The sequence below is a fragment of the Cyanistes caeruleus genome, chromosome 15, assembly GCF_971803275.1.
Source record: "Cyanistes caeruleus chromosome 15, bCyaCae1.hap1.1, whole genome shotgun sequence".
NCBI lineage: Eukaryota > Metazoa > Chordata > Aves > Passeriformes > Paridae > Cyanistes > Cyanistes caeruleus.
The window spans coordinates 973,756-993,781 of record NC_141715.1 but is presented as its reverse complement, the minus strand read 5'-3'; the positions used below and the strand labels follow the sequence as shown (position 1 = coordinate 993,781).

Here is a 20,026-nt window from a genome sequence, read left to right as displayed (position 1 = left end):
AACACACAAGGGGCTAAAGGAAAACTGCTGGTGTGTGGGATGGGCTGGCACCTGCAGTGGATGGCAGAGAGCCTGGAGCAGTGATCCAAGCTGTCAGCACCACACAGGGCTGCCCACAGGGCAGGGTCACAGCGCTGCCAAGCACAGACCTGCTGGGCTGGGTTTGCTGCAGCAAGAGAGTTTCCACAGCAGGGTTTGGAGCTTCTCCCGTGTTTCTCAGTGACCTGGGAATGGCAGCTGTGCCCTGCTGGGGGATGGAACGCTGGGTTTGTGCTGTATCCCTGCTGGGAGCCCTGAGGGTGCCCAGCAAAGGGCCCTGCAGCTCCTGGAGTATCCTCACGTCCTGTGGCATCCTGCAGCTCATGTGCTTGTGTTGGCTCGGCCCTGCGGCCTGCCTGCCCAGGAAAACACAGCAGAGCTGTTCTGGGTCCTGGTGGCCACACAAAGCCCACCAGGACTCAAAGCAGGGGATTAGGAAGGGGCTGCTCGGTGTGAGTGTGAGCTGGCAGCTGCTGAGGGAGGGGGAGCAGGGGATGCCCTGCCAGGAGAGGAGCTGCACGTGCCTTGCTGAGGGCACTGCCAGCCCCAGGCTCTGCTCCCTGCCCTGCTCTGCACAGAACACAGCTCTCACATCACGGCATTCCCTGTGGCTGCAGCCCGGGGGGGCTTTGCCCACCCTTCTCTGAGGGGCTCCTGCCCTCTGGAAGGTTTTCCAACCCTCCCTGATATTCCAGAACAAACAGCTGGCTGTGGGCAGTGTTTTCCAGGCACTGGTGGAAAGCTCTCAGTGGGATGAATTCTTCCAGCAGGTGTTTGGGTCCCTGTATTAGTAATTCCTTGAATTTAGAAGTGAAAACCTGCGTTGGCACAAGTGAATTGAGTTGTACATCCATTAATTCTCATGTTTTAGCTCTCACTCTCGGGCAGAGGCAGGATACCTCATGTGCCATTTTCAAGGATTTGCTGTGTCAAAATGTATGATTTAATTTCTTTCCAAGCAACCTGTTGTCAGCTTTCCAGACAAATTTGGGTTCTCTCACCTTGCTCCTAAATTGATTGTGTCCATCTGCAGTGGTAGGTGCCTGGCAGAGGGCAGGGCCTGGCTCAGGAGGATGTGGAGGCTGGAATGAGGATCAGTGCCTGTGTTTGCCAGCTTCCAGCTGCTACCAACTGCTGCACTTGTGTTTTTCTGCCCTCATTCATCTGCTCCTGGTCTGGGCAGTGGTGCAGTGCTGGCATGGCAGGGATTGAGGATTGCTGTGGGGCCCTGCCCTGCCCTGCCAGCTGCTCACTGCTCTCTGCCCTTCCCCTGCAGCGGCACAGCTGGACACCATCGGCTTCAGCATCATCAAGAAGTGCATCCACGCTGTGGAAACGAGAGGTAGGGCAGCTCCCGGGCTGGGCTTGCTCTGGGGCAGCTGTTGGCAGTGGAGCAGTTGCTTTCCTGCCCTTCTCACAGACAGAATGATTCATGAGGCACATCAGATGGAGCCGTAACGTGCTCGGGCCGATGCCGAGGAGCGTTTGCCCCACGGCTGGGCCAGCAGGGACTCACAAACGTGGGGCAGAGTTAGGAAATGATGCCCTGGGTGTGCAAAAGCGGGGACAGGACCGAGGGGGATGTTCCCTTCAGCATCTTTCCTGCAGGAATGCTGCCTGCACGTCCTCTCACCTGGGATTCCGTCCCCAAAACCTCTTGTGAATCCCCTTGTTTACAGGTGGGATTGTCCCAGCCCCACAGGGGGAAGTCAGATGCAAAAGGCTCAGACCTCAACCTGAAGAACTTGACACAGTAACATTTTCCCAAATTGCCTTGGTTAAGTGCAGATCCTGCATGGGGCTCCATGGCTGTGGGAAGGAGGAAAAGTGTCCTTGGATCCTTATTCCTGAGCTAAGGGGGTAACACTTCCAAGGAAATAGAATAGGATACGTGAAAACCTTGATATCAACCCCAAATTTGACCATCCTCTGTAGCTTTGTATTTGATTGGTGAGAAGGTTTCATTGGCTTTGCTATTTGAAAAGCCAAAGAAGTGAAAGAAATCCTGGGGGCTGTTGTGACCCTCTGCTGATGAGTGCCTTGTTTTCCCTAGGGATCAATGAGCAGGGGCTCTACCGGATCGTGGGGGTGAACTCCAGAGTTCAAAAGCTCCTGAGTATATTAATGGGTAAGTACCTGGAGTTTTGTTAAAGGCAAGGAGATTGTGCTGCTTTGAAGTCTTGCCAGAAGGAGCAGAGGCTCTTGTTGGGGTCCCTAATGGTGGTGACTGTGCCCCTAGGACCACGTGCTGGTCGAGGCCGGGAGGTCCTGGGCAGGACTGAAGGTAGGACTCGTGTAGGGCCTGGCTTCACCAGGTCCTGCTGCAGTCACTGCTGTCCTGCTCACACATGCTCTGAGTTCTGGCAGCCTTCCCAAATGCAAACCAAACTCTTCAAAGAAATAGCTGAAAGCTCTGGCTTTTCATCTCCTACCTGCCCCCTTGTTCCCAGCACCCTTTGATATGATTTTCTCCTGGATGTTGCATGCTGCCTGTGGCTGTTCTTGCTTTCCCCACGGATTTTTTTGGGCCTGTTTATCTCAGTCTTGCCCAGAGTTTTCCAGCATGTGTTTCCCTCGTGACTGAGGCATTGGATCCTGCAGTTCTGGGTGCTCCACAGGGACAAGCTGCTGGCTCTTGGCACGGCAGAGGTTTGCTCTGGCTGTGTGGACAGAGCTGTTCCAGCCCTTACCTCACAGGCAGCATTTCCATCCCACAGCTGCAGCCCTGGACCAGTCTGTCCGTCTGTCCAGACATGCCTGAGACACAACAGTGGAAGAGAGAGCAGAGCTGGGCTGGAGCAGGGCAGCTGCCCTTGGCCAGTCCTGTCTGATGCTGCTCAGACTTGGCAAAACCACAGATGAAATAGCTGTAGGAACAGGGAAACAAATGCTTACTAATTTGTTAGTGCCCTACTGAATGTGTTTGTTACTCCTTGGGGAAAGTGTGTGGCATTTCTGGTCACCTCTTCTTTCCCTCCACCTACTATCTTTCCTTTGCTACATGACTCTTCCCTGTCCTCACAAAACTCCAGTGCTCCTTTCTCTGAATATTTCTTCTTGTAGAAGGTTTTCGTCTGTTGTGTTTCAACATCTTTTCCTTTTCCAATTCCTCCTTCTTTTCCCACCAGTAAGGTGTTTGGTGAGCAAAGCCCACAGTGGCTGTTTCAGCTGTCAGTGTTAACCTGTGGAAAACAGATAATGCAGGTGGTTGGAGTCCAAGCTCCAAATCTGGGTGCAGGGGACCTCTTTGCTGTGGAAAGTTCACTGCAGTCACGAGAGCTGGTGGCTGGTGCTGCTGTTGTTGAAGTTTGTGGCCGGCTGGGGCCGTGTGAAGGTCGCAGGGCTGCGGGGAGCCAGCGCTGTCCCCTGGCACACACGCTGGGCACAGGGACAGCGTCCAGCCAAGGGCCCTGCTGGTAAAAACAGGCTGGCTTGGTGCCCCGGGGCAGGTCCTGGCAGGTGCTCAGCCAGGTCCTCTGGTGATGCTCATCACCACATCCCGGGTGGCAGGGCCATGGTTCTCCTGTCACTAAGGCATCAGTCCTGGGGCTGTGACAGATGGCAAAACTCCTGGGTGAAGAGCTCTGTGGAGCTGGGAGGGATTCAGGCTTGGACACCTTCCAGCATCCATTATCTCCTCAGCCACTGAAGCCACTCAGCTGTCGCCCTGGTGTCTCGTAAGGAGGTGATAAATCTCTGGTGCTTTTCCTTTGTCCTGGTGTGTCCTCGCTGGTTGTGAGGCAGGTCAGGGCTGGGAGTGGGACCCCTTCTGGGAATCCCCCATGCTGTCAATCCTTGGGATGCTTTGCAAACCTGTGACTCCATAATTCCTCCAAATTGTGGGGGATTAAATCTTCATCAGCCCTGGTGTTTGGGCTGTCTGTGAAATGGGTGTCACATGGAAACGTGTCCCTTGTCAAACCCTCTCTGTTCTCGCTGCCCTCGTGGCTCCTCGTGAATGGAGGAGCCAAACTGTGCTGCCACTGTCAGGTCTCCCTTATATTTAGAAATGAATGTGGGCAGCGTTACTGCCTCACATACAGTTTAAATGGCAAACAGATCGAGTTTCCCTGAGCTGGTGTCAGTGACACTGCAGGGAGGGCTCTGGCACGAGGTGTCCCTGCAGGAGCTCGGCGCGGTGGCCGCAGGGCTCTGCTCCCTCTGGGGCAACCTTGGGGGTCAGGGTAGATCTGGGGTGAAGCAGTGTGGGGGCGCTCCCAGGGCTGCTGGGGGGCAAACATCTCCCCAGCATTCACATTGTGCCATCAAAATGAGGACAAAACCCAACAAATAACCAAACTTCCACCAGTGGGAGCTCCCTTGAGAGGGCTTGTTGTGGGAGCCCCAGCAGGTGTGAACTCTGCCATAGGTGAGTTACAGCATCTGATCTGCTCCTGCTCCTTTGCCAGGGGCCAGAAGGGCTGGGAGTGGGGCTCCTTGCAGCCCCTCCCTGCTGGGATGTACCTTCCCTGAGGCTGTTCTGGAAATCTCTCCATGATAATCACACTGAGGTGATGAGGTGCTTCCCCAGGCTGTTCCCCTCACCCTGGAGGAATTTATGAGAGACATCAGATCAGGGATTGGCAGCAAAAAGCAGCTCCAGGGTTAATGCTGGCTGGGCTGTGGGTGCTTTTGCAGCCCCTGGTTCCACCTTGGCCCCAGTTCCTGTGGAGTTGTGTCCTTGTGGAGGCAGGGCTGGCTGCAGCATCGCTGCCTGGGGAGACAGATGCTGCAGCTGCAGCCCACGGCAGCCACTTCTTGCAGACTCATCACTTTGAAGGTCAAGGGGAGCTGATTATCTGCTCTGAGCCTTTTCATGGGACCAACTGAGGAATTTCACCTCGTGTTCCATGATCCTGCCTAGGAGCTGCTGGGTGAGCCTTTGCAAAGACACACGGTCTGGAGTTGTTTGTTCTACTTCAGTTAAAAAGTTTTGTTTTTAAAAGAAGATGGAACTTCTAGGGGATTTGTTGATTTTTTTTTTTACTATGCCAGACTTATCTTGACTCCATTAAAATTCTCTCCTTGTAAAGGCAGTGCTGTAGGAAGTTTCCTGGGCATTGAGTCAGGAGGATGGAGGTCATTTGTGTAATTGCTGAGACACACATGATCTTTGTGTGAATATGCATTTCTTATGTGTTTACTTTTCCAAACACCTCTTGATGGTTTTTTTTAATTAAAATAAACCCTTTGCCCCGAGGGAACGCTGAACTCTATTCATGGCATTCTTCTAAGTAGGTTAAAAATCTCCCAGTGCTTACATGGGGCTTTAAAATTCAGAAGTGCATTATTTGTATCTGTGAAAAGGCAAAAATCCCCTGAGCTGAGCCTGTGGGAGCTGCTATGTCACCCTGGGGACAGTGGGAGCCCTGTGCTGCTCCCCAGGGACACTTGGCACTGGTGGGACCCTCTCAGGGGCTCCCCTGGGTTCTGCTGGGAGCAGATCCTGGCTGAGTTTCCAGGATGGAGTTGGCAAAGAGCGTTGGTGGAGCAGTGTCCAGGCAGGAGAGATCAGCACAATGGGGCACTTCCATGCCCGGCTTTTCCATGGCCTTGGCTTGGTGTTCCTGGCCTTGGCTTGGTGTTTCTGGCCTTGGCTTGGTGTTTCTGGCCTTGGCTTGGTGCTCCTGCCCTCAGTTTGGTGTTCCTGGCCTTGGCTTGGTGCTCTTGGCCCCAGCTCAGATCTGTTGCTGTCTGAGACTCAGTGCTGAGCCTGAGCCCACTTCCCACTGGCCTGGAGGTGGCTCTGGAGGTGACTGTCCAGGTGACTGTCCAGGTGACTGTCCAGGTGTCTCTGCAGGTGACCACAGGTGGCTGTGGCTGTAATTGCCAGCCAGGGGCGGGTGGGGAGGTGGCTGCAGGATGATGGTGCTGGACATTGTGTGGAGGAAGGTCCCTGTCTGCCTGTGCCTGGCTGTCACTGCTGTCACCGAGCACCTGGGGCTGCTGTGCCCGCTGTCCTGGCACGCTCCATCCACCCTGCCCCTGTCCTTGCTCGGGATGGAGGATTCCCTGTTCCTTCTCTCATCCCATGCTAGTGAGTTTGGCCTGTCCTGGGTGATGAGCCCCACACCCCTGCAGACCTGTCCTGAGCTGGGAACAGCAAATAAAATGGGCTGGGTGGTCTCCCCACACAGCTGAGCTGGCACGAGCTGGAATTGTCTTCAGTTTCCTTCAGTTACTGCTTTTTTGTCTTCCTCCACAGACCCCAAGACAGCCACAGAGACAGACACGGAGATCTGTGCAGAGTGGGAGATCAAGACCATTACTAGTGCACTGAAAACGTACCTGAGGTAAGGAGAAAAGCCTCACCTGGCTTCAGGAGGGGCATTGCCTGTTACTGCAGATCATTAACAGCAGCACTTTTATGGAGGCAGAGCAGAAACTGCTCTTAGGGAATTTGTTCTGGCTTTTCCCTGATTTTTCCAGTATGTTTGAGAAGGATCTGGGGAACACACTCAGCTCTGACAGATGCATGTATTATACAAACATGATTTTAAAAGCTCATTCTTGCATCCCCTGCCTTGATTTAAGCTTTTCCTGAGCTTTTCCCAGTGGGCTTCCACCTTCTGGGCATGTGGCAGAGGGGGGGAGGGCAGTGCTGGGTAAGGGCAGGGGCTGTAGAGCTTTTCCAGCTTTGCTGTAGTTAGGATTTCTGTGTGTCAGGCCAGCCAGTATCATCCTGGGGATCTTCCCAACAGGATTGGGTGTTGGCAACCAGCAGCATCTCATTATCCACAACGTGCTTCTACCTGTTGTGACCGCAGCTCCTTGCTCTCAGTGACTGTTGTGTGCTGGGTTGTGTTTGAGAGGGAGCACAAGAGAGAGCCTAAATCCAATTAGGGTGATAAGTGTAATTAGCCTGGTGGATCTCAGCCTAGAAAATCACAGAATTTTGCATGATTGGCAACCTTTGCTCTGGAGTCTGAACTGTTGGCAAAGCAAGGAGGAATGTGGGCAGCACCAGTGTGCTCCTCTGAAGGGATGCAGCAGTGGGAGGGGGGATTGGGAAAGTTTTACAACTAGGCTTGTTTATCTTTTAAATTTATTTTCAAACTTACTTGGAAATCGTGGCCTCAGTAATGCACTGAAGCTGTGTTACTGGAGGAAAGCTAAAATGAAAGATTAATTTAGTGGTGAATAAATCAAAGGTCCTTGCATAGATCTTACTCCTTCTGATGGGGAGAACTAATTAGAGCTGGTGTTGCTTAGTTCTGGCCTTTTCAAAATGGAGCTGAGTGTATTGTAGGGGCAAAGCTTTCTTGGTGTGGATTGTGTTCCTCAGATGTGTTTTGTGCCCGTTTCCTTTTTATCTTGCAGAATGCTCCCAGGGCCCCTCATGATGTACCAGTTTCAAAGGAGCTTCATCAAAGCAGCGAGTGAGTTTGTTGATGTTTGTGGCCCCGCTCCCGAAGAGGAGCCTGGCCTGCCAGTGGCTGCCATCCCCCTGCCACACTGCTGGGCTGTGTCCTGGCCCAGGGCAGGGCTGGAGTGGGGCAGGGAGTGCCCAGGGGAGGAGGAGGAAGGCAGGCAGTGCCGGGAGCTGGCGCTGGGACCATCGGCTGCTGTTAAACTGCACCGCGGTGTTTGGGGGGCTCTCTGCTGCTTCAGAGGTCTGGGCCACCTTTCCTTCAGTGCCCAGGGGAAGGGGCTTTGCTGGCAGCAGGGGATGTTCTGTGGGATGTCAGGAGGGCCCCGTGGTCCATGGCCTCCTCCAGCAGCTCCCACTTAGCACCATGGGCCCAGCAGATGCTCCAGCCTGGCCTGTGCTGGACACACTGAACATGGAATGTGCCCCTTGCTGGAATTGCTCTGCTTGCAGCCAGCCCTGCCCTGCTCACCGTGCTGCTCACGTGGCATCCCCCAGCTCCCCGTTTCAGCCCCTTCACTCTTCCCTTGGAAACTGCTGGATGGATTTGATGGGAAGGAGCGGCACCGTGGGGAGTGTCTGCAGTGCCTGGGTGTGGGATGGAGCAGCTCCCTGGGATGTCTGTCAGGGACTGTATTAGGCCTCTTCCCATAACATCCCCCTAATGTGGAGATAAATCATCTCCTATTTCCCATGCAGAACTAGAGAATCAGGAGTCCAGGGTGTCGGAGATTCACAGCCTCGTTCATCGGCTCCCAGAGAAAAACAGGCAGATGCTGCACTTGCTCATGAACCATTTGGCAAAGTAAGTTTATGACTGATGTGTTTTTCTCTCCTTTTTCCATTTCCTCTGAAAGTTAATAGTGGTGGAAAAGTTTCCTTGTGTGTGTGTGGTGCTGAGTCATATCTGGTTGGCAACTGGAAACCCTCGTGTGAGGGAACTGAGGGCCGAGAGACCCAGAGGGGTGGGAGGGGGAGAGGGAGGGAGGGATGAGGGACAGGAGATCCCAGATCCAGGAGATCCCAGATCCAGGAGATCCCAGATCCAGGAGATCCCAGCCAGCCCCAGCCCCGGGGCAGCACCAGGAGCCCATTCCCTCCTGGGAACCTCGTGTTGCTTTCATGGCCTGGGATGGGTTTGGCTGCCCAGGAGGCAGAGCAGAGGTGAAGCTCCTCACGTGCTTTCAGAGCAAACCTCTCACTGAAGGACTAAAAGTGATTTCTTTACACAACATTTGACTACTCTGGGGCATATTTTCTGTCTTTATGCACCCTGATGAATCAATATTTTTGTGTTACCTTGAAACTTTGTGAGGGCAAAGGAACGGGATATTTTTTCCATTGGGTGGTAGAGCTGACCTGTAATTTCCCTTCTTCTTCCTGCTCCTGCAGGTTCCCATGGAAACCTTTGATTAGTGTTTTAGGAGTGAAAGCATCATCAGGTGTTTGTGGCAGCCTCAAGGCTGCAGGGTTGGACCTGCAGGAGCAGCAGGGCTGAGGCAGGATTGGGAAACCTGGGGAATGAAAAATTGGGATAACTGCTTAGGAGGAGATCTGGAAGAATCCAAGTTATCTGTTTAAAAGAAAAAATAACAAATGTAATTTAAATAGGCTTAAACACAACTCCAGATGCTTTCTTGTGGCCTGGGCTCGTGTCTGCTCCATGGGGTCCCTGGCAAAGGCTGTTGAAAACCAAATTGGTGGTTTAGGTGTTGGTTTCAAACCTTCTGCATTTACAGCCTGAAGCCAAGGCCCAGTGGTTCCAGGTGCACCCATCAGCCAGATGGGATTGCCCAGAGCAGCTGTGGCTGCCCCTGGATCCCTGGAAGTGTCTGAGGCCAGGTTGGACGGGGCTTGGAGCAATCTGGGCCAGTGGAAGGTGTCCCTGCCCATGGCAAAGAGTGGAACTGGGTGAGCTTTAAGGTCCCTTCCCACCCAAGCTATTCTGGGATGCTGTGATTTTGTATGTGCAGGGAATCTGTAATTGCTTCAGTGTTTTCCATCTAAAGGAAAAGCCTGGTGATGGAGTAGAGATGTGGAGTCAGGTTTACAGTGGGGTTTGTGCTGCTTTAGTGGGGAAGGAATTCAAACAAAACAAACAGTGTGTGTGGTGGTGTGTGCTATTTTAGGAAGAGAAACAGCTCATAGTGTTATTTAATAGGAAAAAAATTATCTCACAGAAGGGCAGGAAGCTGAGGAGCGAGAGCCTGCTGAGCTCCCCAGCCCTGGTGCCACTCCTGGGGGATCCTGGGCTGTGGAGGCACAGCCAGCCCCAGGCACGAGCTCTCAGCATCCCTCTGGGGCTGCTCCTGCAGCCCCTGCCCTGATCCAGGAGCCCTGATCCAGGAGCCCTGATCCAGGAGCAGTGCCCTGATCCAGAAACCCTGATCCAGGAGTGCCCATGGGGCAGCCAGGGCCAGGGCTCATTGCCATTACTCTCTAAAAGAGCTGCTTGAGGCTGCAGTGCCATTGAGCCAGATTAAAGACAAGAATGGAGAGAAATCTTCACATCTGCAGCAGGTGTTTTGAGGGGGGGCTGCTCCAGATGTGTGGGACCAGCCAGGCCTGGGTGCTGCTGACAGCGGGGCACCCACAGCCAACGTGGGCAAAGCCAAGGGCCTCTGGCTGTCCCTGCCAAGCTGGGCTGCACTGCTTGGAGGGCTTTGTCTCATCTGTTTCTGTCTGGGCTTTTTATTTTAAGTAACATATGAATAATCAAGATTTGCATGTTTATCAGATGAGCTAAAAAAATATTTCTCACAGTCTTGCTGCGGAGATTTCTGACACTAAAACCAGAACTTGGGCTGAGTCGGTCAAGTAAAGGCAGAGGCTGTCTTGGGTGGTTTCTGACTTCTGTGTTTTAGGGGTGTACGTGCTCTGCTGCACTGATGAGGGATGTGGGGCTCCTCATGTGATGAAGCTGCAGTTTTTATTAACAGTAATAAAACCGGTAAGAAAGATGAAATGTTCAAAAATGGCAGTTATTAACCCCAGTATCAGACAGGATAAGAGCCTTGGAGGTGGTTCAGCTTTCCCATGTGGTGGGTCCCATGGCAGCTGGGGACCACAGAACTGGGGTGCAGTGAGAGGGGCCCACAGGGGAGGGAGAGGACAAATCTCAGGAACAGGCACGGACAGGGTAGAGGGTGAGGAGCATTTTGATAGAAAATTTTGATTTCTGCCTCTTACTGTATCCCCAAGCCCATTTGTGCTGCCTTCAGCCTCATGTCCATATGTCCAGGCAGTTGTTCACTATGGCAGGAGTGGTTCCCATCCCTGCTCCTTTTAGCCTTCCAGCCTGAACCAGTCTGGGATTCTGTGATTAAACCAATTTGTTTTAATGCCAAATAGGTCAAAGTGGAGCAAGGTGCCTGTGGTGCAAGGTGCCTGTGCCAGGGGTGCTGCTGGAGTGAAGCTGCTTGCAGAAAATTGCCATTTGTATTAGCAGAGCTTCAATATCATCCCCGTCTCCTTCTTCTTTTGTAATGTACTTTCTCACCCAGGAGTCAATGCTGTGGAGGTGCAGAGTAGGGGGGATTTCACTCTGATTATATTTCAAGCATTTAGGGAATTATTTTTCATGCAGGGCCATAATTTGACACCTGGAGCTTTGCTTTGCTCTTGTGGCAGCGAGTCCAGGTTCTCCAGCACAGACAGGTGCCAGGCTCATACCCCTTCTGTGGGCTGGCATCGCTGCCACTGCCCCCACAGCCCCAGATCCACACACCCACTCCTCTTGTGCCAAGGTCAGGACCATGGAGGAGGCTGCAGCCGAGCTGTGCCTACGTGTATTTAGCAGAATTAATTATCTCTAATCACTCCCAGCCGTGGCCTGGCCAACACTGGCTGGTTCCCTTTGGTTTTGCTGTGGTGGTGTTCTCTAGTTTACGTGTTTTAACCGAGATGACAGTGATTGTTATCTCCTGCACAAATTGTTTGCTGTTTATCAGGGCGATGGTTTCCATGGGCTCTGCAGGGCAGCTGCTGCTGGGGATCCAGCAAAGGCCACCACGGGCCAGGGGCCGGACACGGAGCCTGGCACGTTCCCCAGGGCTCGCTGCTCAACCAGGGATTGCTGGCAAAGGAGAAGAAGAAAAAATTCCTCCAGGTCTTCTGCCTAAAAATACAACCAGGGCTTGTTTTTGTCGGCGTGGGGCGGCTCGGCGCGGCGCTCGGGGCCGCGCTGCCCTGCGGGAGCTGCTCCGGGGCTCACCACGGCACCGCCGTGCCCAGCAGCCCCAGGACCCCCCAGGACACCTCTGCAGGACCAGGGCTGGCAGCTCCCCCAGGAACCTGCTTTTCCTGGGCTTCTTCTGCCTGTTTCCCCCGAAGGTGCAGCCGGCAAGGAGGCTGCCGCCTCTTGGCACAGCAGGTCTGATTTCATCCCCGTGGCAGCTGTTTATGCTGCTGTCTGGTAACTATTCATTTGCTTGATTTATGTATTGCTTCCAGTAAGTCGTTCTTGTCCAGGACATTCTGGAAATTTCCACTAGCCACTGAGGCCTCTGGGATGCTCTGCTCTCGTGTGCTGCTCGCCTGATTTGGCTGCCAGAAGCAAACGGGAGCTGTCTGTGGGCCGGTGGCTCTCCTTGCTCTCCTTGGGAATGCCATTTTTATGCCCAGTGCCTGCTTCTGCTCCTTTTGGATCATGGCAGTGCTGGATCCAGGCAAAGCCCTGGGTTTTGAGTGACCCAAAGGATCTGGGTGCTTGTAAGGTTGGTGAAAGGGAGGTGACATGGAAGGAGTTCCTCTGTAGGCACATGCTGCCTTGCAGGAGCTGGGAGAACCCTGCCTGGGGCTTGTCTCTCCTGGGTCAGGCTCATGCTCTGCTCTTTTACCCCTTCTGCATTTTCCCTAGTTGGAATGACTTGGGCTTTAAGGTCCTTCCAAGCCAAGCCATTGTGTTGTTCCATGGTTCTGTGATTTGTGCTCTGGAGCTGGAGGGAGCAGAGCCTTGTGGGGAGCAGCAGCACCTTTGGTTTCCCCTTTGCTCTGCTCTCCCTCACGTGTTTTGGTGTTTGAGGAGCCAGTGATGCTTCCACAGAGGTGAGACAGCCCTGCAGCATTCTGTGCCTGCCCTTGCCAGCTCTGCCTCCCTCTCACTCCTCTGCTTTTGTTTTTAATATGAGATTCTGAAGAATTACAAACCACCACGAAAAGCCCTGTAGGTGTTCACTGGGTTTTTTGGGCTTGGCTTCCTGTAATGTGTAAATTAGCAAAAGGTTTTGTTCTGCTTCTGCAAATGAACTTTTAACCCCCCCTGTCTGGATTGTCCCTGGAGCAGCTGTGTGGGTGCTGGTGGCTTTTCCTTCCATGCTTCTCTGAAAGGTCCTTCTCTCTCGTGCAGGCTCTCCAGTTTTTAGCTGGAGGGGAATGTGCCCAGAGCCTGCAGTCCCTTGTTAGGTTCTCTTGCAGCCACATCCTGCACAAGGCTGGAGTCTGGAGACAGGATGATGGGGGTCTTGGACTGAAGCTGGCATCACCAGCCTGGCATGATGATTTAGCAGCTTGTAACACAGCAGCTGCTGTGTTTGCTGAGGAGTTCCTGTGGTTGAACATCTCTGCAGAGCTCCTCCTGCATCTCCAGGAGCAGCACCAGGCACTTTGCATTCCTCAAGTGAGAATTCTTGTGGGCTTGTGTCTGAACTTGGTGTTGCTGGGTAGAGGTTGTTGATAGCACATAATTACCTGGATTCTTTTTAATTGTTTATCACAGTGAAACTGAAACTGGGTATGGAAAGAGATTGAATCGAGAGTGAGCAAAAGATTTCCAATAACTGGTCAGAGTCTCCCCTGGTGGTGTCTGCACCGTCCCCGCAGACAGAGTGGGATGGAGATGTCTTCATGAGCACATCCCTTGTTTGCTCTGTATGAACAGACCCAGCACTGAACCAAACTCTGTAAGAGAGATTTTAGTCAGAGTCTTTTCAGCAGAAGAAATGAGACTGGAAATCACCATTGCCAAGATGTCTTTGAGCTGTAGCTTTTGCCAGGATGCTTGAGTGATCCCTGGCCTGCAGAATCACAGAAAGGTTGGGCTTGGGAGGGACATTTAAAGGTCATCTCATTCCAAGCTGTGTGTGTGGCAGGGGGTGCAGAGGTGGGGCAGTGAGGGGTGTTTCCAATCACTGGGCAAAGCCTTGTCCCACTGGCAAAGGCGTGAGAAGCATTTTTCCTGCTGCTGTTCACATCGTTAACTCTGAAAGCTGCTTATTCCTACATTCCCTTTCTTCTAACACTGTCTTCTAGGAATTCAGTATTTGGGAAGGGTAAGCTCCAGCCTTGCATTTGTGAAGTGAATGAGCTCCAAAATACCTCCAAGGGAAAAAAAAAAGGTCAACCCCCTCTGTTGTTTTTGCCTATGGCCTCTGCACTGCTGTGAAGGTGCAGGTGTGCCCCAGGCATGTCCTGCACGTGGCCCTGTGACCTGGCTCCGGCTTGGGATGGTTCCCTGTGGGGTGTGGGAGCTGCAGGAGCTCAGCCCAGTGCTGCTGCTGCTGGGAGGCTCTCTGGGAGCCCGTTTTCTTTGGCTCTTCTCCATGCAGCAGGTTGTTGACTCCAGCGTGGCGCTTGCCGTGGCGGCAGCTCTTCCAAAGGATTCCTTGTTAACCCAGACCTGCTGTGTGGGGCTGTCCTTGCCCTGCTGGCCATGTGGGGCTGTCCTTGCCCTGCTGGCCATGTGGGTTCATCCCTGCAGGGTGGCAGCACCAGTGAGGTCTGGTCTGGTTTGCTGCCCGTGCAGCAGTGCTGGGGCTGGCACTGGGGTGGCAGTGGCACAGTCTGCAGCCACGGCAGATCCTGTTCCAGCCCCATGCCCAGGGGTGCTTGAGGTGAGGCCCCATTGCTGGCTGTGTTTGTGCAGGTGAAACCATGGTGACATTTAACATCAGCTCTGGCCTGTGGTTTGTACCAGGGTGTCAGGGGACAGCTGCAGTGCTGCTGGGGCGGGCACAGGGAATGTGCCAGCCCGGTGCCACTCAGCCCAGCAGGGCTGGGATCGCTCTGAGATGCCTCCTCACGCTCAGCTTGCCCCAGGCCAGAGAGGATGGCTTTGGAAACCCCTGTGGCTCAGTCTGGGAAGGCTGAGCCCGAGCAGGGCTGAGCTCCCTGCGTGTTTCCCTGCGAGTCGCAGCACGTTTGGTATTCGCGCTGATCCGGCTCGCCGATACTGAACCTCACATTTGGCCTCGGTGTCTTCTCAGTGCAACATGAGCCCCTTTTTTTTTCCCTGGGAGTGAACCCAAGCATCCAGCTGTGGCCAGATCCACCCGGGAGAAGAAGTGAGTCTTGTTGGAGCAAGTCAGCGCTCCTGGAATCAGCGCAGGGCCACATTTGGTCCCACCTGAGCAGGGAGCCCGAGAGCAGCAAGGGTTTTGCATTCAACAAGTTTCCCCTTGTCTTTGCTGGGAGCTTTTGTCATTCCCTGGTGGTCTGTCCTCCTTCTGGGTCTGCTGGCCTCCCTGTGCACTCCTCTGGAGCGGTGGGGCTGGGGAGGCTGCAGAGCTGTGGCCCACGGCCTGGCTGCAGTCAGGGGTTGTCCATATTCCCAGTGTTCCCAGTTCCAACAGTGGCTGGGTGAGCCCAGTTTGCTCCTGCTGCTCTGGACTCCTCTGGCCTTTGCAGAGCTCCCTGCATCCAGAGCAGCCTGGGGAAGGCAGGCATGCCCAGAGCCTCGATGGACAGGCAGGATGAAGGGATGGTGGTGCAGTGTGGAAATGTGGAGTTTCTGTGCATGTGTGCTCCAGCTTGGGAATCACGGAATCTTTAAAGCTGGAAAAACCCACCAAGATCATCTCCAGCCATTCCCCCAGCACTGCCAGGGCCACCACTAGCCCATGTCCCCAGGTGCCACATCCACATGGCTTTGGAACACAAGGTGAAGGGTTGTGCTCCCTGCTCCTCCCTGCCAGCAGCCACTGCAGACCAGTGTCCCTGTCACCTCCTGCCATGCACATGAGCTTTTTAGGAACGATTTAGGAATGTGTGATTGACTGATTTAGCTGCCTGGGACACCAGTGGGTGCTGCTGCAGCTGGAATTGCATCACTGATTTCACCAGCTCTGTGCTGGGTGCCAGTCACAACATTCCTGCAATAAACACCTGCTGCCATCAGACACATTCCCGAGCTTGGGAAACCCACCCTGGCTTTGAGTGAGAGGTGAATCATCCCCAGGGAGCTGTAGGGCCACCATCTCTGGGGACACAGCTCCACCAGCCCCTTGGAGAGGGGTGAAGCTGTGTGGTGCCCAGCCCAGCCCCTCTTCCCTCTCCAGCTCTGCTCTCATCAGCCACAGCCCCATTAAACTCAGCAATGTGCAGGGATGAGTTAAATGCACCCAGGAACATTTCCCAGAACTCATGAGATTGTATCTGACAAATGCCCCCAGCTGTGTGTGCCCAGGCTGCTCTGTCTGTCTGTCTGTCTGTCTGGTGAGGTCCAGGGTGAAGGGCTGGGCTGGGAGTGGGGGCTGCCAGAGCAGGGGCTGTGGGGTCCCAGCTGTGTCCACTGGACAAAGCCCAGCCCTGCTGAGCCTGCCCAGGCAGGGGCTGTGCTGCCCCAGGGCATTTCTGGAGGTGTCCAGAGACAGAATGGAGCTGTGGAAGGGCCTGGAGCACAGGGCTGGTGAGGAGCAGCTGAGGGAGCTGGAAGGGGCTCAGCCTGGAGAAAAGGAGGCTCAGGGGGCCCTTCTGGCTCTGCACAAGTCCCTGGCAGGAGGTTGTAGGCAGGTGAGTGGGAATCAGCCTCTCTTCCTGGGTAACAAGTGACAGGACAAGAGGGAATGTCCTCAAGTTGTAGCAGGGAGGTTTCAGGTTGGATATTAGGGAAAATTCCTTCCTTGAAAGGATTGTCCAGCCCTGTCACAGGCTGCCCTGGGAAGTGGTGGAGTCACCATTGCTGGAGGGATTTAAACCTGAGAACATTGCTTTGTGGTGGCCTTGGCAGTGCTGGGAGAACAATTTGGCTCCATGATCTTGGAGGGCTTTTCCCACCTAAATGATTCCATGATTCTTTGCACATGATTTGTGGGAACAAGGCTGGTGGCTCTGGTGCCACAGATGCCTCTCCACCCAGTGTGCTGCCTCTACTCCCTCTGCTTTTTACCTTCCCTCTATGTGCAGAGTCAAAGGTGTTTAATTTTTATCAAACCACCCAGAGCAGCCTAAATAATTTTGGGGGATTGCTGGGCTGTGTTAAACAGAAGCTCTGCTGGTGGTGGCAGACAGGGGATGTAGCAAAAGGAATGAGCTGCATTATTTTCCATCCTGTGAGGACTTGCTAGGCCAGCCACAACAAGCACTTTGATTGCAAAGGTTTGTCCCAGGCATGGAAATAGAAACACTCCAGATTTTCCTTTTGTTCCCTTCAGAGGGTTGTTTGCTCAGAGATTTCGTTCTGAATCAGGGAAGATATTTGAACTAATAATGACACTTTTGGCTGAGATTCAGATACATGCATTCTATATATATAATACATGTTTATATAGAAAATACACACTGAGCAGTTTTTTATATATATCCACATAAATACATATATAAAATCCATGTAGGAAGTAATTCCAGACACAGGAGGCAGGAGCTCTGTGGGAGCAGAGCCAGGAGCCCCTGTGGCACCCACAGGAGCTCTGACCACACTGGAATATTTACTGTTCCCTGCTTCCCCTGCACTGAACCTTGGCTACCAATTACCCCGTATTAAATGGTGTTTGGTCATGGCAGTGATTATACAGTATCCAGGCAACCCAGGCATAATCTAATTTAACACCCAGACGGATTTACTCCACTCTGTTCTCCTTTGTTTTGCTGAAAGGCGGTGAGCAGGTGAGGGACACCCCGGGAATGGCCTGGGCTGTCCCCAGGGCATGGCAGGGCTGGTCCCAGTGACACCAGTGTCACTGCAGTGTCCCACAGGGCTGCTGGCTCAGCACCAGCTGGGTCAGGTGCTGCTGGAGCTGCTCTGTGGTGAGCACAGACATTCCCCTGGCCGAGGGGCTCTGCCTGTCCTGCAGCCCAGGCTGATCCTCACCCTGTGCTGCCAGCAGAAGGAACAGCCCGGGGTCCCAAGGGCAGAGCCAGCCACCGTGAGCCCCGAGCAGGAGCGAGGAGGTGAAGAGTCCTGCACATTGCTCCGTTCATTGTTGCTTTCTGCTGTGCTGGAAGTGACTCTGTAAAGTGGGGAGCAGAAAAAGGACCCATGGACATGAACGATAGTGCAGTTCTGTCAGAGTGCATCAAGGGCCAGAAAGAAACAGCAGGTTAAAAGGCAAATACAGTGAATGCTTGGAAAACTTGTAAAGAGCAGCTGAGGAATGGCACTGACAGTCCCTGCAGAACAGCCCTGGCATTAAGGCCACTTTGGGCTGAGAACACCCATCGTTAGAATCCACGCGTTATTTCCTAGCACAAAGGATGATGAAGAGCTGTAATTTAGAGTAAATTATCCTGTGGGTAATGGATGGGGAATTTGAAGGATGTGAAAGGTGAATCATGTTTTGGAGCACGGCTGTGGTGACCTGGCACAGGGATGGCTGTGGCTGGAAAAGTACCTGTGGTGCAGAGCAGGAGTTCATGTGCCACCGAGGCTCACTCCAGAAAGGAGCAGGACTCTTCCTGCACAGCTGCAGAACAGCTCCCACGCTTCCAGAGGCAAAGTCAAGTCCCCTGGGCAGGGGTTTGGTGGTGGGGGCGAGGCCCAGCACGCCGTGGGTGAGTGGGCAGAAGCTGGGCCGTGGCTGTGCCGTGGGACCATGTCCTGCCTGGGGAACCATTAATAGCCCAGTCTGAAATAATTACAGGACCACGCTCAGCTGCCTCCCTGTAATGAGCTGATGACAGTGCAATTTATTAGGGTGATGTAGGACATGGTAGCAGTAATGAGAAATGGAGGCACCTAATTTTGTGCGACTTAGATCAATTCAGGTGTTTTTTCTATAAATGAACATTGTTTCACTAACCACAGAAAATCATTAAAATTATTATTTTATTAGTGCTTTTGAAAGCCATTTGGACTGCAGCTGCATTTTCCCATATCCAATTAGGAGCATGTGAATGTGTGTCTGCAATGCAATTTTGCAATGCAAAAAATGTCATTGGGATTTGTGAGGTTTGAATCCCCATGTAAGTATTATTTAGTATTTATTGTTTCTTGTTGGACTCGCTCTGCCTTTCTTGCTGCTCCTTGAGGTTGTGACTCCCTAAGGAGAGTTTGTTTCCCCTCACAGCTCAGGGGTGCTGGCATGGCCATGAGCAGCCTGGCGAGCTCTTGGGGATGGGGATGGGGATGGGGATGGGATGGGGATGAGGATGAGGATGAGGATGAGGATGGGGATGGGATGGGGATGAGGATAGGGATGGGGATGGGATGGGGATGAGGATGGGGATGGGGATGGGATGGGGATGAGGATGAGGATGGGGATGGGGATGAGGATGAGGATGAGGATGAGGATGGGGATGGGATGGGGATGAGGATGGGGATGGGATGGGGATGAGGATGGGGATGGGGATGGGGATGAGGATGAAGATGGGGATGGGGATGAGGATGAGGATGAGGATGGGGATGGGATGGGGATGAGGATGGGGATGGGATGGGGATGAGGATGGGGATGGGGATGGGGATGGGATGGGGATGAGGATGGGATGGGGATGGGGATGGGGATGGGATGGGGATGGGATGGGGATGAGGATGAGGATGAGGATGAGGATGAGGATGAGGATGAGGATGAGGATGAGGATGAGGATGAGGATGAGGATGGGGATGGGATGGGGATGAGGATGGGGATGGGATGGGGATGAGGATGGGGATGGGGATGGGGATGGGGATGAGGATGAAGATGGGGATGGGGATGAGGATGAGGATGAGGATGGGGATGGGATGGGGATGAGGATGGGGATGGGGATGGGGATGGGATGGGGATGAGGATGGGATGGGGATGGGGATGGGGATGAGGATGAAGATGGGGATGGGGATGAGGATGAGGATGGGGATGAGGATGAGGATGGGGATGAGCTCTGTGCCTGCCCAGGGGTGGGCATGGCTGGGTGGCAGTGTGAGTAGCATGTCCCATCTCAGTGTCAGAGCCCCTCTCCAGGGCTGCCCCAGCCGTTTACTGACACTGGAGATTTCCCGCAGGCTCTGATCAAATATTCAGAGCTTCCTGGCAGCGGGGGGAGTTACGGGTAGGAGGAAGGTCCTGGCAGCTCCCCAGGGCTTTGGCAGGGAGCTCCCCACTCTGAGGTTGGATCCCAAGTGCAGACTCAGTGAGGGGACAGCTCTGCCTGTTCCCCAGGGATGAGATGAGGCTTCTTGCCCAGGCAGTGAGTGGGGCTGATGTTGCTGTTGGGGGGAGCTAAACCAGCAGTCCTGAGCCCCCTGTGATGAGACCCCTGTCTGCTGCCTGGGGAGCTGTATGTTGGGATGAGTTCTTTGCTGGTTCAGGTAAGAATTGGATGGAAAATGATGGAAAGCATCTTTTCTTTTTAACCATCCTGGGCTTGCAGTGTGCTGAAATATGCTGAGCTTGCACATGAATGTCTTGACCCCCAGATCAATGATAGAAACTCACAGCAATAAATTTTAGGGTCAGTCCAGCAAGTGAGTCTGAGTGTCACGGTGTGCTGGCC

At 53.6% G+C, this 20,026-nt stretch overlaps 1 protein-coding gene across 6 annotated transcripts in view; it reads left to right on the top strand.

Moving 5' to 3' along the window:
- The window catches only part of ARHGAP26 (Rho GTPase activating protein 26), a 100,762-nt gene that overhangs the window by 53,287 nt on the left and 27,449 nt on the right, over positions 1-20,026 (top strand). For 3 of the 6 annotated variants that reach the window (XM_086851818.1, XM_086851816.1, XM_086851820.1), the window contains exons 13-18: positions 1,316-1,381; positions 2,093-2,167; positions 2,279-2,323; positions 6,245-6,332; positions 7,360-7,418; positions 8,108-8,213. In XM_086851818.1, coding sequence (XP_086707944.1) covers positions 1,316-1,381; positions 2,093-2,167; positions 2,279-2,323; positions 6,245-6,332; positions 7,360-7,418; positions 8,108-8,213 — 439 coding nt within the window. The remainder of the gene's footprint in view (positions 1-1,315; positions 1,382-2,092; positions 2,168-2,278; positions 2,324-6,244; positions 6,333-7,359; positions 7,419-8,107; positions 8,214-20,026) is intronic. The other 3 variants (XM_086851817.1, XM_086851819.1, XM_086851821.1) reach the window with 1 other exon arrangement.